We start from the raw sequence: 18,571 nt of genomic DNA, 5'->3' as shown, positions 1-18,571 counted from the left end.
ACACAAGCCCTGAGCACAGCGAGGAGGAGCTGGCAGGGGACACAGGCTCAGAGCATCACCTCCAGCCTCCCGGGGCTTTCTGCTCTCCAGAAATCCCATCCCATTCACACTCTCCCAGCCACAGGGCTGGACTCCATCAACCACGGCCCTTAGTCACACCTAAAGTTTCCTTCTGGGAAACAGCTGGGCTTGTTCCTGGCTGTCTGACCTGATGTGACCTCCTTCTCCAGCCCCATCTGCAAGCAGAGTGGTACCCGAAGTGCTGCAGGGCCAAATCCTCTCCAACCCAAACCAAACCCAGTGTAACACATTGCCCTGGCTGGAGGATGGGGAATGCAGAATTTGGCTTTTAGCACAAAGCTGGCTGAAGGGAAGGACAGGAGATGGGCAAAGACCTCTCAGCATGTGCTGTTTGCCTCTTCCCTGACTTACTGAGTGCACAGCACTCCCCACCCCATCAGGACTATGCACACCTCAGCCCTGGTGTAATTTCAGTTTATTCACTTATTTAGGTCACCACTAAACTCAGCTCCAAGTCCACAGCCACCCCAAGGTTCCTTCACAAGGGTGCATCACTGCTCAGCAGCACCAGGACATTGGGACCTTCTCTACCCTTTAGCAAGGAGCTCCAGGAAGAAAATTCACAAATCCAGCACCAGCTCTCATTTTCCATTTGCATCAGTAGAACACAACACAACCCCTCCTCATCTTTTCTGCCTCACCCACTGACACATACTAAATACACAAGGCTTACTTGCATTTTATCCAGAATCAGCCAACATTGCTGAGGGATATTAATTCAGTTTTTCTGATATTTAAATTTAACTTTTTGGCACCCTTTGTGTGATTTCAAGCAACTTCATGCTGAAAAAAACCCTGCATTATGGGTGCAGGGGAGCAGAAAGTATCCACTGCTCCATGAAAAGATTCCCTCACATCCACAGAAACAAAACCAAGAGGTGTGGGTCAGCTCCAGAAAGCTGCGTGGAATAAGTTGTTCCATACCTCCTCTTTCCTCAGCCTGCTATAAATATGTATTACAGCTCACCCAGCCAAGGAGTAACAAAGCAAGGAAAATTAAGACAAAGAGGATTACCCAAGAGTAATTCCCCTTTTAAATTTTTTCATACAAAAGCCTGATGTTAATTGAGTATTCCTGGTGACAAGAAGGCTGCGAGAAACTTAGCCCTGAAGTCTCAGCATTTAGAACTAAATCCCAGGGGATTTTACTGTGTTGCAAGTGCCTTTCCCTGGGACTTTTCTCTCAAAGCCCTCCAGGACTTGGCATCTGTCAGAGTTTTCCTACTGGGAAATGGATAGCACAGGGCTTTGCTACTGTGTCAAGGAAAGCTGTGGTCACACATCCACTGCCCACCAAATACCTGGACAAATCCAGCCCCATACTGCAGGAGAAGCCCTGTGGGATGTGTGGGAATCCATGGATCTTTTAATAGACTGACTGGAATTTTCTGGCAGCCGCCTCCACCAGGTGAAGCAAACTTGAAAACATTTTAATTCAGAATGGGCTCCGAGAGTGAAGCCAGGGAGAGCCAGGAAAGGCGGGAAGTGACTTATCCTTGAAATATGAAGTATTGTTCAACCAGGAACACGCTTGGGACATGGCTGATGTGCCAGAGCTGTGCAGGACACGCTCAGCCCCACAGATACCCTGCTCTGCAGGAGCTCCTGGCACACTGCTGGTATCCAAAGTGTAGGCAGCAACCTGCTGCAGCACAGCCCTCACTTCTCAGGAACAGGGCAGCATCCCTTTGATTGCAATGATTCCCTGATTAAATCCATCAATCCCACCTCCTGCAGGCACTGCTGTGGTGGATGCCACATTTCTAACCAGCCCTTCAAAACCCCAGCTCATTCACTGAGACAGTGGGGTTTATCTTGCATTAAATAAAATCCCTCTGTTTTAACATAATCTTTTTTTTTTCTTGTAATTATTTCTTGATATTATCAGCCTCTTAAATGTGTCAGATTTTCTGCCTACTTTTTCCTGTGAGATTTCCCTGTCAGGCTCTGGCAATGACCAGGGAGCTGGAGTGCTGGAGAGCAGGGTGCTGGCAGACAAGCTGGAATCAGAATCATTTAGGTGGAAGAGAGCCTTAAGACCATCGTTTCCTCACCTGACTTGTCTCAAGTTGCCTTTTTCTCCCTTCAATTTATCCCCAAATACTTGATGCAATTTTTCCTGACTTCTTAAGGCACAAGGCAACTGGACAGCTGGTGAGACAGAGCCTGCTACCAGCCTCATCACAGTTTTGGGATGAGTTAGAGATTAAAAATAAAATAATTTTAAAGGGATTGGCCCCTCCATAGAGAGGGATAAGTGGAGCAGCCTGTTGTCCCAGATCAGGGGGTGTGGGGCACAAGCTCCTGAGTGCTGACAGCTCAAGTGTTCCTATATGGGGACAGGGAAGGCAGCAAAGAGAAACCAGAGGCACCTCTGTGCTCCAAAGCATCATGAAGGAGCTGAACACCACTTCTAAAACCTGTTTCAAAGCTAAAAACATCACACAGCAGGCATTGGTGCAAAACAGCACTGGAAAATGAGCCATGCAGGTTTTCCATGAATCCTACGAGAATTTGGAATGCATTCTGCAGTTTTAGGGTCTCTGTCACCCCAAAACTGTACTCTCATTTGTTTCTCACCTGCCTCAAAAGCACTGGATTTTCAGAAAAACACGTGAAAACAGAAAGTTTGCCCAGCACCCTGCAGAAAATGGGTCAAGCCTTGGCAGAGAAACCATCACCAACTTAATAGGGACTGGCAGTCCTTGCTGTTCCCAGATGCTGGGCTGGAAATCATCTCAGGACTGACTTATCTGACTGCCCACAGGAATAAATAACTGCCTGTGTGAGCGATGGCTTCCAAACTCAGGTCAGAAAGTTTTACGATGGGCTGAGCCTCCTGTGAAGCATCACCAAGGCAGCTTTTCATTGTAATACGGCTGGGAGGAAACGGCCAAAACGTTTGCTGAAGAAATTCAAAAGTTTTCCAAGAACAAAATAAGAGGGAAAACAAAGAAAGACTTTAATATGCTGCCCACAACTGCCTGGAAAGCTCAGTGATTCAATTAGAGAAGTTGCTCACAGGGAGGGGGATCCAAGGCTGAAAAGGCAGGAGGGAGCAGTGGTCACTTATCTTTCCAGAGGGTGAGGGATGGGGGGAGCACTGCTCATAGATAAAAGCTTATGTTTCATGTTTTTATCAGTGCTGTTCCTTCACTTGCTGGTCCAAGATTACTGGGGATGGAGGAGGAGAACAAATCTTAAAAACCAACACACAACTTGATTTTTTTACTAAATAAATAATTGTCCAAAAAGGCAAACCAGACACAAACCCCTCTGCAGCCCCCCTGGAAGGCTGTGTGTGTGTGTCCAGCCCGTGTGGGCAGCGCTGCCTCCCGCAGTCCCGGCAGGAAGCACCTTGGCAGCCACCCCGGCCCCAGCCCTGCAGCAGGAAGGGCAGAGCCATTCCTCACTGACAAAGGAAAACAAGCCCCAGCCCTCCCCTCCGGAACCAGGCGGGCAGAGGCTGCTCCACCTGCTCCTCTGGCACATTTCAGAACCAGGCATCACCTCCTGACATGGCCACGGCAGCACATCCTCCTCCTCCTCCATCCCTGAACCATCCTGGCTCGCCCCAAACTCTCCTCAGTGGGAAACCACAGCGTGGGGTGAACAAAATTACACAGGTCGTCCACAAATTTAGTAGGATTTGGATTTAATTGCAGCCTTGGCTCCATCCCAAAGCTGCACAGCTCAGCTGTCACCCCAGGAGTCTCCACCCTAAATAACACCACAGAGGCTGAAGATGAATCTTCCCATCACCAGCTCAGACCCTTTTTTCCGACCAACTTTCCACATCCAATGGTCATCCTGCCATTTCTGCTATGGAATGTGGGACAGGGGATAGGGGGACAGGGCATCAATGAGCTCACTGAGGTCACTTACCACCAAATACAGCATGGTGTACAGGGAGAAGGACGCGTGCCCGGAGAAGAAGGATTTCCTGCAAAACAAAGCAGGTGCTCAGAACCAGCCAGTATAATCCTCAATATTATGATTTTTCCCTACAATATGGTGACTTGCCTGTGGCATGTGAGGCTGCCAGACCAGAGGGACCCACAAGCCCCAGTTCTCTGGGTTATAAAACCCCTGTTATCCACCCTGCTTGCTGGTGAGGCAGAAAGGGAACGGATGGACAGGATGCTTGCATTGTTTGTCCCTTCCTGGCCTACTCATGGGACAGCAGTTATTTCCAGGACAACCCCATAACTCATCCTCTCGCCTCAAATAACCGGGAAACCCTAAAGAAATGAGAAGAGAGCAACTTCTCCAGTTGCTTAACTGCAGCATGAGGAATGTGCCTCTGGAAAAGTCAAAATTTGGCATCTGATGGATTTGACAGGAATCAAATCAGCCCTGCCTGAGTGGTGGAGCTTTTCCTGAGAAGAAGCTCTGCTCCACCACACAGAACAGCTCGGGCTGCTCACCATGAGCTCAGCTCTGGGGGTGAATTCCCACACAGAGCAGCAGCTCAGGAAAACAATGGTGTAGGAGTAAAGAGAAAGGAAAAGAAATGTTATTCAGCTGAGTGCCACATTTCCCAAGGGAAACTGCTGGTCATTGGAAAATGGATTTACAGCCTTTGCAGAAAAAGCAGAATTTCACAGAATCCTTGAATGGCTTGTGCTGGAAGGGACATCAAAGACCATCTTGCTCCACCTCCCTGCTATGGGTAGGGACAGCTTCCACTATCCCAGGTTGTTTAGATCATCATCCAGCCTGGCCTTGGACACTTCCAGGGATCTAGGGGCAGCCACAGGGGCAATCTCTTCCAATGCCTCACCACCCTCTGAATGAAGAATTTCATCCTAATATCCAATCTAACCCCACTCCCAATTTCAGATTTGAACCCTCTATTGCTGACAGAGTAACCCAAAACACATTCAGCAGCAGCAACCCATGGCTTTGGTGCCACGAGCTCTCACCTGGCCTCCTGCACCCTGCTGTCACTTCCCCTGCAGGTGTAGTTCTGGATGTAAACTCCCTTGGCGCAGTTGATGGTGGAGAAATCCAAGTCACAAACGGCCAGGAAATGTGGCCTCAAGCGCCCGACGGACACTTTGGCAATGTCTGTGAAGGACTGGCTGATGGCACAGCCGAAAACAAAGCAGCCCACTTGCTTGTACAGAGCTGCCACGTAGGGGTTCTGGATAAAGGAGCGGGATTTCTCCTTCAGGTAGTGGATGCGGTAGAGCTCTCCCGTTATAATCTGTGAGGGAAGAACAGCAGAGAGGTTAGGGAGTGGGAAAAATGCTCTGCAAAACCAGGGGTGGGACTAAATGTAGGGCTGAAGGTAGCTCTGAGGTCTCAAACTGGTAATCTGCTTCTGTAGTGAGGATGGAGAAACCATAGCCCAGAGTTTCTGCATCCTCTTGCTCTTCCCTCCCAATGCTTGGAACGTTGTTTATGGAAAAATCCAATAAACAAATAAAAAAGGGTAGATTTTGGGTTAGCACGTTGGCATATCTTTGCAAAAGTGAAATAACACCCCAGCACAGTGGGAAAAGAAAATTGACATAAACCAGACAAAAATGCAGTGTGTGTTGGGAAGGAGAGGCCAGACCCACTACCCTCTTATCAAACTGATTTTGGAGGAAAATAAACGCATAGCCTGCTTATCTTCCTCTCTTAAAATCATTAACACAACAGGGGAACAACCAGAAAGCCTCAAATTTTTCAGATTCTTGCCCAAAACTTGCTGCCACCAGGCCCAATTCAGAGCTCTGAAAGCCTCCACAAAGCCCAGCTATTCTGGGGCATTTCAAGGAGTCTTGCCATCACATGGCAGCAGATTATGTTTTTCTTGTGTCAGGGGTGCTGAGGTTTGACAATATCACCATAAATCACTGTCAGGGAACAGAGGACCCAACTTCTCACATTCATGACTCTTAAAAGGCAGGTTAATGAAAATCAGGCTGTGAAATGAAGTCCAAATGTCTCACCTCTCCCAAAGAGCCAAAGGCTTAAATTGTTCTCCGTCACGCTACACACCTTGGTTTTAAACTCCAGATTTACAGCTTTAGGATTTCATTCATTACTCTAAATGTTTTTATACCTAAGTAATAAATCGAGGGAGGTTTTTTTTTTTTTTTGGATGCCCCCTTGTCCCTGCCTCTCTGTAGTCACAGGGACTGTGATATGTAAAATTAACTGTCAGGAAAAATGCCTTCATGTTAATCCCCTTCTGGAGCAGCCAGCAATATTCCTCCCAGCATGGCAGCCTGCCAGCCATAAGCAGGAGACGAGGCTCCCCTGCCTACCTTTTTTAAAAGCTTGGCACAACCTTTGGAAACTAATAAAGTGGAAAAGTATGGCAATTAGACTAAGAAGAGTTGAAGCTGTATCATTGTTTGAACTCACTCGTACCAGGGCTTGAAAAAACAAAGGTTGACCTAAGGCAGCTGAAATTGCAGCTAAGCAGGCTTTATCAAAGAGAGATACAACTGTAATAACAGAAAATAAATGCCAAGCTAGATCAGGCTCTGCTACCATGCACAGAAATGCTCTGAGTGGCTGCACCATCATTTGGGGTTTACATGTCACAGCTGAGATTTACTCCTGGAAATGTGGTCGTGACCAAGACTTGTTTAGGGAGCTGCAGCTAACTGGCTTCAGCATCATTGTAATCCTCACAGTCTCCAAAGACCATGGTTTATCTCCATTTTGGACCACTTTGCAGCACAAGCTGCCAGCCAGGAAATCTGGCATGAGGCTTTCAGGGGGAGGTTGTCCTGGATGGGCACAGATGTCCCTGCATCAGCTCCACTCCCAAAAGCCTATATTCATCCAAACAGGAGCTCTGAGGCTCAAAACTCATGGCTTTCACAGAGAGAAAACCGGACAAATTAAGGATGATATGTGATACTGGCAGATGTGCCATTACTGCACTCACAAACAGATCCACACAAACCTGAGGCTCTTGGCCTGGGAAAGGCCTGTGACCGTTTTAAACAGGGACCAACAAAAGTCTGGGGATTAATATTTTTCTCTCACCGTTGGTGGTCTGGGTAATTGCACACATGTAGCAGATTGTAAATTGGAGCCTTCATTCCCTCACTAAAATGCTGCTGGGTACCCAGGAACCCTCCCCAGTTAGTGAAAGCCATGGATCAACTTAATGAGAAGCTAAAAATTGGGTAAACTTGTTTTTTTGGCAGTGCTGTCCCAGATAAAGCAGGAGGGTGAAAAACTAATGCAGCACAGATGTGCGTGGACTGGAAGGACATCCTGAAAAGAAAACAAGTTTTAAAGATATCAAGCCCTTCTCATGCCTTGCACTCCTGGCGAGCCATCCACACGGGACATGTGCCATTCCCAGGTGATGGGCACAATTCCCAGGGACTGTCACACTTAGTTAAAAAAGATGATCACTAGAAAGAAGCCAATATCTAACTTTTCTGGCTGTGAATGCTTTTTGCAGACTTGCAGACTTGGAGTTGTCAAGCCCATTTTATTGTTATTATAAGGTATCACCAACAATCCAATTAGTCTGTAATTACTTTCGGAGCTTTTTTAGCCACTTGCTTTTGGTGTAACCTTCTCTGTGCTAATCACATTGCAGCATATCACCTTCAACTGTAAACCAACCAGTTAATCCAGCTGTGTAACTTAGATCAACTAGGAAATTAATTTTATTTGGAATTTTTCATAGCCTTTCAAGACCTATGAGGTGTGGGGACATGGGACCACAGCAGTAGTACTCATGTGAGGCTCAGGAAGAGGAATGTCACCTTCCCCTGGCCATCCAAGGGACCACCAACATCCAATCCACCACCTTGCAGCATGGAGAGCAGTCAGCAGAGATGTGAGAGTGCACAGCCCAGGGGCACGAGCCTCTCCAGTGTCATCTGCATGGAAGTTTGCCTGAAGTCAGTAAATACACAGATATTAAAACCAAACGCCTATCCTCTCCCATCCTGATGGAAGCAAAGGTCTCACCTCTGCCGTTTACTTAACAAACTCCCTGGGTGTCCTCAAGCCACTTAAAACATGACCTGGACCTTTTTACCCCAGGCTAGGCTGCGTGTGACGCCACGTAAAGCGAGGGCGTGAAATTTTGGCTGCTGCATCCCAAAAGCCAGCTCTAGCTCCCTGGAAGTCCTCATAACCACTGCCGTGCCTTCCAAAGGCAAACGATGTGAGCGAAAGGAGCGCAGTCAGTGCTTTGTGGATTTGGAAGGAATTCCTATTATGCTACAGTAATTCTGGTATCTGGGTTACATCTGAAAAAAGAGGTCAGGCTGACTTGAATTTTCCATGCAGGCTGCCATAGCAAGGAAATCTGTTGCTTCAGTTCCTCGTTAGCCATTTCTGTCACTCAACAGCAAATAACTGAGCTTTTGAATTTACCTTATTAAGTTACATTTGTTGTGGGCACAGTGAAACCAGGGCAGAAACATCCAATTCTTCGGGGATTTTCTTTCTCTTTTAATTGACCTGCTATTTCGTGGTAGAGAGTTGATGGATCACATAGGCAGCTGATTATGTTTCCAGTTTCTGTTCCAACTCCTGTATTTGCCACTGGCTCATTAGGGATCAGAAGCACTCTCTGCATGGAGCTGGCGTGCCGATAGCTCCGGCAGTAATGCGAAAATGAGATGCTTTTTCATTTCATTTTTATAGCTTTTCCAAGCTCGGGGGTCATTCACCTGCAGGGTGAAATTCTGCCATGTTTATAGAATTGGGGGCCTGGCACCTTTTGGGCTTGTTTTGGGGAAGGAGGGGGCAGAGGGACAGGGCAGTTTTGGGGACCTACTTTGCTGAGTGAGTGTATGTGGTCAGGGGGTGATGGAGAGATGAGGAAATGATGGAGATATTCATATCATGAAGCAGCAAGGCTGAGGATGGGGTGTTAGCAAGGCAGGCCCTGTAAATACCCTAAACATCCTAAAATATCTATTGCCCATGACATTGCTCCTATGAGGAAAGATGAAAGATGAACAAGTGCTCCTGACCTCTCCATCTCCATCCCTCCCAGCTGAAGGAGCAAGAGGAAGGTGACATCTCTGGGAAAGCACCTGAGCTGTTCCAGCAGCAGGTGAGAAGGAAAATGTAGATATTTTTCACAGGGGAATTCCATCTTAGCTGGAAGTGTTTAAGCAACAGGAGACAGCTCTTGTCTTCTGTCCCAGACCAGGCACACGCTGGCATAAGGAGGCTCAACTCATGGGCTGAGTTCAGATTTTTGGCTGATTAATAAAGGTCTTGCCATGCAATCGTTTCCTAGCACAGCTCTAGAAAAACTGGCAGGAAAAGGAAAATGAAGAGGCATTGGGAAGGTGGGGCATTGACTGCTTTTTACAGTGAGGACTCTGGGAATATGCTCCCCATGGAAGGTTTTAATTGTCTTTTAAAAACGGCTGTAATATGCAATCTCTTAAAAACCTAATACTAACCTGTTAAATTTTCCAGGCACTGGTTAGCTGAAAAGATGTATCCTTTCTTTGTTTTTTAAACCTTATAAAATAGGCAAATACCAAGAGTTATTTGAATAGGGACAAACCATGCCAAGTCCTTACTGACACTCAAGTGTTTTTGCCTCTACTCTGAACTCCTACTGGAAGGTGAAAAAGTTCTTGAGAAACTCACAGACTTGCCCAAACAGCTTTGGACCTGTTTACAGGCTTCAGGACTAATCTCATTCCTCTCATTACAAGCTTTCATTTGTAAATGTTTGCTACTCCACGCTTAACAAAAAGTCAAACAATCGCAGAGGAGATGCGCGCCGGGTAGATAGCGTGGCCACATTAGCAAGACAAAGAGGTGCCAAAAATCCTTCCCGGGACGGAGGAGGAGGTTCTGGAGGTGGGACTCACCGCGAGGATGGCGATGAGGATGCCCGCAGCACACAGCACCGCGTCGTTGATGGTCTCCACGTTCTTCTGCGGGTACCTGATGCTGTCGTCGTCGCAGTAGAAGCCCCTCTGGTAGGGTTGGATTGTGCTTGTCTCGATGATGAGGAAAGGCAACCCGGCTACAAAGAAAGGAACACAACAACCAAACCCGTCAGCAATGCAGGTAAACACAAGCAGCTCAAAAAACCCCCAAGAATCAACTAAGAATCTCCTTGCAAACCATGCATCACCGTTCCTGGTGCTTTTCTTTCCCTATCGCTAGCTTTCCAAAGGGAATAGCATTGGGATTTGTTTTTCCAGGCTGGTCTTGCAGGGAAAAAGCATCTCCTCTGTTATGGTTATCAGATGTCTGCGCAGCCTGGTTCCAGTTAAGCCCTGTGCGTTGCAAATATTAACTTACAGGAACAGAGCCCTGGAGCAATCCCTCTGCAAAAGGCCATGAAAACCAATCTGGCACTTTTCTCCGGGGAGAGCCCGATGCTCTTCCGAGCGCCCTGGGCAGAGCAGCCCAGAGCTGTGCAAACAAACACGGCAGGATCGAGTATCTGCAGGGCTTCTCTCCTACCTGGCCAGCCCAGCTACTCTCCATCCCCATCACTTTTCTGCCTTTGAGGCCTTCCTTGGCTCATTCCTCTCTACATTTACAGGGAGTATTGACAGTTTTCTGAGAGTGTTTGTACCTAGTAATGCAACAACCACATGCTTTGAGCAGCTGTGGGACACCCATCCATGCAAGGACCAGTCCATCCACAAGAGCTAAAGAGCTCCCATCAGAGTCTGTTCACCTTCAACCCATAAAGCCACATGAAATCTGGGGTGTAAATACTATCTGTAAACCTTCTCGGGCAGGATTCTGGGGTCTGCAAAGCTTGGCTGGATCTTTGCACCAGGCATGGAGCAGATCTGCTCAAGAACATGGGTCAGGACACACGGTATGGAAGAACATTTGGAAATTGTGGCATGTCCGTAACCCCGTGTTTTTATAGGTTTTTCAGAGAAATACAGCACTGCCTCAAACCTGGAAGGGTGTTTCCCAGCCACAATGTCACCTTGGGCAGGGCGTCCTCCTTCCCTTTGCCTCAGTTTCCCCATCCATCTTTGCTGTTAAGCCCATCACTGAGAGGAGCACTACATCCCCACAAAACCAAGCCCCAAATTCCCTGAAACCCATGTTCAGAGTAAATCACAAACCACAGGGTACAGGAAACCCTCCTCCCACTTGCAGAGCGAAACCCAGGTAAGGGGAAAAACAAATGCTCAGTGGTTCCAGCTGTCCTTGGGCCAAGACAACAGGTCTCACACCCAGATCCTCCAGAAAGCATTAGGGAATACTTGTCGACCACTAACTTGCTTAAGTATCTGTGGGTTTGTTTACACAGCTAGAAGTCAAAGACATCAGAGAGTTTTTCCTTCTAAAATGAATAAAAATAATAAATAAAAAATTAAGCGCTCTTGGGTCTGACCCAGAGCTGTACTGAACACCATCTGCTAGATGTGATTAGCAAGGGCACCATCCAGGTTGTTAAAAAGTGCCATCAAAATAATGTTCCCCATGTTCTCCACACGAACCACTCTCTGGATTTCACTTTGCGCAATCCACTTTGGCTCCTTTTCCTATATGTTAATGGGTTTGCCTAACCCAGGATTACTACAGGGTTTTGTCAGTCTTAAGGAAAAACTCCATCGCCTTTGAGCAGGGACAACCACACGGACGTGAAGCTTTTCAGGTACCTAATAGTGGTCAAGGCCAGCGCTCTGGACTCTCTAAAAACCCTGGAAATGGGTTAATTGCGAGTTCTGGGCCCCGAGCTGCTTGGCAAGGCGGGACAGTTTCCACCACATGTGTGAAGCAGCGAGGAACAGTTTCAGAACTGCCCGCCCAGCTCAGATTTGGTAAATAAAATCGGACATCTCGTGTGAATCCAGTTGATCCTCATTCCACGATTTAACCGTTCTGATGCCTAGCCAGCTTGGCCCCAAAAGCCTGCCTGTGATGCCAGCAATCCCATTTTAATAGGCCACTTAAAAAATCCTTAGGTTTCCCAACGAGAAATGGCAGGGGGAGAAGAGCTAACATCGCCGGGCGCGATTCGGTTTCACGCGGCGGCGCGGGGTTGAACTCGGGGAGTAGACACACCACGGTTACGTGGCTCATTGTTATTCCTTCAGTTCCTCTTGTTAATGGCTTTCACATGACAGGTCTGTAAAACACATGTTCCCACAGACAATAAAATACATCTGAAAGCTAAAACCGGCCCTGAAGAAAAAAAAAAAAAAGAATTAAAAAAGACAATAGCGTTCCTATATATTCTGTGAACCCAGGAATAATAAAGATTTGTTTCCCCCTTCATTCATTGAGCAGCATGGGGTAGTATTTCCGTGTTTCAATTATATGTACACTTGCCACAGCTATAATAAGAGCATAAGTGACCTATATGGGACACATTTTCATAAAGCACATAGGCATAGTTTGGAAAATCCAATGGGTTTGTTTTCTCTCCTACAAACTTGTGGTTTAGTGGGATATTGCCAATCAAGTCTTGATATTTTTCCAGCAAAACACTAACCTCAGATTCCCTTCTTTTTTTTTTCCCTTCCCCTTTTTTTAACATGAGAAACATAAACACACTCCCTCTAACTGAATGAATATTACTTAGAAGACATAACATGCCCTTGATTTTGAGGGTTGGGTGAGAGGCTGCTCTTTCACTCAAGGAATGGAAGACCCCAGCCCATGGCAAACTGTAAACTGTGCTCAAGATGGCTCTACTTCCACGAGGTTATTTCTTGGAGGACAGGTTTTCAAAGGGTCACCACCCACATTTTTTTTGGAAAGGGGATTCCAGCACAGAGAGACCTATAGTGGTGCCAAAAGGCTGCCAGAGCATGGGCTTTGCAGAAAAAACACTACAGAGGGAAGTCTGGAAGAAGACAGAAAATTAAATGCAGAGAGAGATACCTTTGGGATCCCTCAGCAAAACACCACAGAGACATTATTCCCACCAGGAGATCTGCCTGAGGCAAAAGGATCCAGAAGCGGGGCTTACAGCCCACACACCTTGGAAGTGGAAGGCAAGTAGTGTAAGGCTGTACTGGGAGGATGGAACATCTGGTCTCATCACCTCTCCTGCCCTAGTCTGCCTCTCTGACTCATCATTTTAATTGGGAATTCAGATTGTGCAGCCCTGGCTGCAGTGACTTGGATCTGCAGATTCAACAGCCAAACCCTATAAAGCTGTTAAGTCTTCAGCCTCCACCACTTCCCATCCCTACACAGGATACTAAACTGTTGAGGATACAAGAGGTTAATTTCAGAAAACAGTGACTTTCACTGAAGTAAATTACAGATGTACAGGGCAGGCAAAATATTACACTGATTTTGGGAATGGACACTCTTCTCCAAAAATGATCCTATCTGGTCATTCTCTGTGGCTACAATTCCCCTATGTGTGCAGACCGATGGTAAAATCTTTGGGAACACTGCAGAAGAGCCTCACATCCTCTTGATATTGGTATCTCCATGCTGAGAAATGACACAGCAGCCTGTGGATCATGTCCTAAAGCGTGGAGACAACACTGGCACATCCAAATGGACCTGTGCAACCAGGGAAGAGCTGCTATCCCCATCTCACAGGAAACTACAGCATCAAACAAAGGGATCTGCTTCTTCCAATGCAAAGAAGGTAAGGACAAGGAGCTGAAATTACCTCCTGAACTGTAACATCCTTCACAAAGTGAAGGAAAGTTTTTTTTTATCTTGCACAATGGGGATTTTTTTCCTTTAATAACAGAACAAGGAAATCCCAACCACAACCTTTCATCCAGCTATGCTGTAGGAGATCAAACACAGCTCCAAACCATGAGCATAATGGAAATCTCTCGAGGACTGCTCTTGCCCCATCCAAACGGGCTCAGCCCTGCTCTGAGCAGCACAGAGCAGGTGTGGACACTGAGGAATTGTGTGAGGCACTGCGGGATGCTGTGGGGCTGGACATTGAAAAATGATGTTGCTTTTGTTGGGAGGAAGTCCAAGTGACTCGGTGACCTCTAACTGCTGGTGTCCTGCGCTAAGGTATTTCAGAGCAGGGTTTAAATTTATTTGTCTTTCCATTTAATAAAGCCAATCCAGTTTGGAAATCTAGCACCAAGGAAAAAGTATTCCTTTCTCTGGTCAGTGCCTTTATTAAGAGGCAGTTAAGAGGCAATAATCTGGGAAGGCTGGCAGCATGAAAGCTAAAACCCCACCACCAAGCCTAAACAAAACCCCCGTGTACTCTCTGACCAGCTTGAAATGTGCATAAAAATCAAAGGCAGGAGAAAAAAAGGGCTCTGTGTTGGGTACAGCACTTTGAATCTCAGAGTCTTTGAAAAGGTAACACTTGTGCAGATTTAATAGGGCAAAAAAAAATTAAAAAGGGGATAAGCTTTCATTGGCCACTCATCAAAAAGCGGAGGGAGCAGAAGGCAAGAGGCATTCGTGCAGTGACCCACCCATGCCACTCTCATCTTCCCAGCCCAGCCTTCACCTTTGCACCAAATTAAACATCATCACCACCTTTTTCTTTTTAAATGTCTGGTTTTGATGGAGTTCAGGGTTTTTTTTCAATTACATCTTTATTCTTTCAACCCTGAAGGTCAGTGGGATGTTGCTGGCTACTCCAACAAAGCAATGGTAATTTCTAAGAAATATTCCATGATGCTTTTCTGCCACTGTCCAGGCCCTGGGTGTTCTTAGGGTTTCAGTAGATTAGACATCTACCTAAATAAGTGAAAAAGACCATTAATTAATTTGGCAGGGCTGAGTGGGGTATCTAATTCCTCACTCAAGTCCCAGCTCTGTAAATATTTGGGTACCTACAAGAGACAGGCTTTCTATTTGAAGTACTTAGTGGCTGATCTTGGGTACATATAAATCTTATTTGGTTTAGAGTATTTGTACATATTTAAAAATGCATATAAACCAGATTAGCCTACGGTAAGCTTTTATTGGGGTTTTAAAAGTTGGCTTCCCAAAACTTTCAAAGAAGAATTGCAGCACTGCAAGGCCAGCCTTGGCAACTGCTGCAAGAGTGAGCAACTCTTGAAGCCAGCTTATATTGTACATGTATATATTTATATATATATAAATAAAATTTAATAACCCAAAGAATAGAAGTATTTCCACATTTCTGCCATACCAGGTATGTGCTGTCAGTCAAAGCAGAGCCCAGCTTTGCACCAGCACTGGGTGTATCTGAAGGAATGGTAGGAGCCTGGCCAGCTAAAAAAATAATCTCAAGGGAGCAGATCCACAGACCAGTGTGAGCCAAAATAAGGATCCTACTGCAGGCTGGATTGAGCCATTATGTTGGGATTTTTAAAGACCTTGAAAGCAGTGATGTGCCTTCATCCCAGCGTTTTTTGACTGAATCTGGATACTTGAGGACCATATATTCATCCTTTTACAAGGAGACAACTGTGCTATGCACCAGCTGTGCTATTTTATTACCTGCACAGTGTTAATTGTTCTTCACCTGGATTCCAGCAGTCCAGCACACTGATCTGTGCATCTGCTTGTATTTTGGAAACACATCTAATATCTTTGTTTGCAAAACAGATTCCCATTCAACTCTATTACAGCTCCACTACTCTCAGCTACACCGACACATGAGGAGAGAAAATTCTCCACACAAACAAACCCTAGACTTTATGGTAAAACAGGTACCTGCTGTAGAGAGCTAAAGAACCTATAAACAAGGATCAGTGTATATTGCATTTCTCTGATTTGACCTGTTTGGAAAAGTTTTAGGATACCATGTGTTGATTTCCACCAAAAAAAAAAAAAATTCTACTTGCTGTAGGTTCTTCCATGTAACTTCCATGAGTATTTGCTCCATCTATGTTAATCTGTCTGGTGTCCTTCCTATCAAGTGGGTGACATTTTTATCCACTTTATTATTATTATTTTTCAGCCAAATCATGGGAACTTTACAGCAAACCTCACCATGTTAGGTCCACCAGATGCTACAGAATCTAACACACTGCCTAGTGGGCAGACACAGGTTCATTTTGACCTTGATGATGTTTTCTGGGTACTTACTTTTTTGGGTTTTGTTTGTTTGTTTTTAATAAGAACTGGTTAATCAGGAACACCGGGCAAAACATCTTCTCATGCCTTCTAGAGCAACAGCAAACAAGAAGCCAAATATATCTATTTTCTGTTTGGACAACCTAATAACACTGATGACCCCAAGCTGCAGAGGTATTTGAGAAGTGCCTTTAAAAGGAACCAAAGGGGGTGTCAGAAATGACAGATGTCTCTACCTGCTGCCCAAACCCATCCCAGGAGCTGTCCAAGGCCAGGTTGGATGGGACATTGAGCAACCTGGGATAATGGAATTGTCCCTGCCCATGGCAGGAGGTTGGAACAAGACAAGCTTTAAGATCATTTCTAACCCTAACCATTCCATGATGATTCTCATCCTTTGTGGTTAATAACCCCCTGTGCAACCTGGAGGATGTTTATCGACCCAACTATCCTGCGAGAATATTATCATAAAAAGGTTCTTGGTCACAGATACTTTAAGCCAAAAGCCAAATTATCGTCATGCACTGCAAATTCCTCTGGATTTGAAACCAAGAGTAGAAACACTTCCTCCTGTGGCTGGAGCACACCGTGCCAACCCCATGCTCCAGGAGCTCCAGATGAACAGGAATGCTGCCACTGGTTTGTTCACGGAGAAAAAGTGCTTTTAGTGAGTACCTGTCACCTATTTTCAAAGGTAAGGACTACATACAAAGGAAGAAAGAGAAGGGAATTCGACAAAGAGTGTTAAGTTGTTCCTCATGGGAGTTTGGCGTGAGCTGATGCATTAAAAAACCTTTATATTAAAGTGCACATTTATTTTCAATACCTAAGAATGCACTAATAAGAACAAAAGGTCTTATCCAAGCCACAATATGTATATCCATATAAAATTGTGCATTTGTGAGGTAAAAGAGATTTAAACCAGACTGGCCAACCAGTAAATTTGGAGAGGGTGAATGTAGAACATTACCAACATGAGTCCTGAGCCAGCTCCAGCCAAACATGATGGAAACAAAGCCATCATTTCACATTGTCCACAGCAAGGAATAAAATGAGACACCCATGAAAACCCCAAACTGTCAACATCTCTTGAGGCACCTCTGTACATCACTGTGCTTTGGAAGTGTCACAGATATGACAAGCCTGACCTAAGATGACCCAGCTTGAAGAGAGGGGGGGGAAAATAAAAAAATAAAAATAAAGATGTGCCTGTGAACTCTGCAATGGTGAAGGCAACCAGCTTGTGTGAAAAACACACTGTGGTGACTATTAGGATTTCAATTACAAATGGACCAAGCAGGGTTTGCTCTGCTGGTCAGCAGGGTTTGGAATGAGCCTCTCACACCATCCCTCTGGGCTCTGCCTTCGAGGAAAGGCTCAGCCCACTGCCCAGCCCACTGCCCAGCCCCAGCAACACTCAACACCTCGTTCCTTTCGGGGGAAATCTGAGAGATTTCTGCCAAACCCATGTAAGGGTGAGCAAGGCAGCTGATCCCCTTCATCCCCATCATCCCACCAGCTGGGTGAACCCAAATATTTCCCCATGTAATAACAACTCTGTTCTACTCATAGAGAATCACAGAAGGATAGAAAAGCTTGGGTGGGAAGGAACCTTAAAGATCACCTTGATGTAACCCATAGAATGTCATCCACTAGATCAGGTTGCTCAGGTCCCCATCCACCACTCCATCATTCAGGAGGAAAGTTTTGTGGGCTGTAGGTGCTGTTTTCATACGCAAAATAGCAAGCAAAGATTCCTTATCTCAGCTTCTTGCCCCCAAACTGCCCCACATAGAAGCCCTGGCTCCTTCTTGTTGCACAGCCACCCCAAACCATAACAAGAACAGGTGGAAATACAAAACTGCAGCCAATGCAATGCAATCAACAACATTCTATTATTTTTAAATCAGTAGAGACACAAAGAATATGAAGGGAAAATGAGACCAGTTAACCTGGTCAGCACTCGGTATCTTAAATAAAAACTTCATCATTGAACTTTCCAAACATCTTCCTAAGCATCCCAACCAGGCAGTGCCATTGTAATTAAGCACATTTTTGGGAGCAACTGCCCCTGTGCAGGAGGCAGCAGAGCCCCTGGCCACAGCACTGAGCCTGCCACCAGTAGCTTTTTGACCCAGTTCTGTCAATGTACCTATTGTAAATGCAAAATCCTTCTTCGGATTTGAAGCAGCAGCCACCTGCACAAATAAGGCTGGGTTATAACTCTGTAACCCAATACAAGCACTGGAAGCTTAAAAAGTTTGTATTCCAAAAAGCACTTCTGACCTCTTCCTTAAAAGTTCACTAATCACTTTTAATTCATAATTTATTTCCTCTTAATATACTTGCTTTATGTAATACCCCCCCTCTCCCCCCTCCCCCTTCCTCTCCTCCTTTCTTTTTTCTGGAAGTTCCCCAGGAGAAAATGGTATTACACAACTGCCTTGATTAACTGGAAATGAAGCTTTTCCCCCTCGGTAGTCGCGATTTGGTAGAGTTTCCAGGACATAAAGCACGGCCCCGAGTGCTGAAAGGCAGAGAGACGTGGGTGGAAGTGATCCAAAGGCCC

At 45.8% G+C, this 18,571-nt stretch overlaps 1 protein-coding gene across 1 annotated transcript in view; it reads right to left on the bottom strand.

Annotated features, from left to right (window-relative positions):
• The window catches only part of PLPP3 (phospholipid phosphatase 3), a 43,029-nt gene that overhangs the window by 8,903 nt on the left and 15,555 nt on the right, over window positions 1-18,571 (bottom strand). The window contains exons 2-4 of the mRNA XM_085067501.1: window positions 9,897-10,054; window positions 5,007-5,290; window positions 3,967-4,024 (exon numbers count right to left, since the gene is read on the bottom strand). Of these exons, the coding sequence (XP_084923627.1) occupies window positions 3,967-4,024; window positions 5,007-5,290; window positions 9,897-10,054 (500 nt within the window). The remainder of the gene's footprint in view (window positions 1-3,966; window positions 4,025-5,006; window positions 5,291-9,896; window positions 10,055-18,571) is intronic.

The sequence above is a fragment of the Lichenostomus cassidix genome, chromosome 8, assembly GCF_008360975.1.
Source record: "Lichenostomus cassidix isolate B80296 chromosome 8, HeHo_3.0, whole genome shotgun sequence".
Lineage (NCBI taxonomy): Eukaryota > Metazoa > Chordata > Aves > Passeriformes > Meliphagidae > Lichenostomus > Lichenostomus cassidix.
The sequence above is the reverse complement of the archived record's forward strand: the minus strand, read 5'-3'. Positions and strand labels throughout refer to the sequence as shown.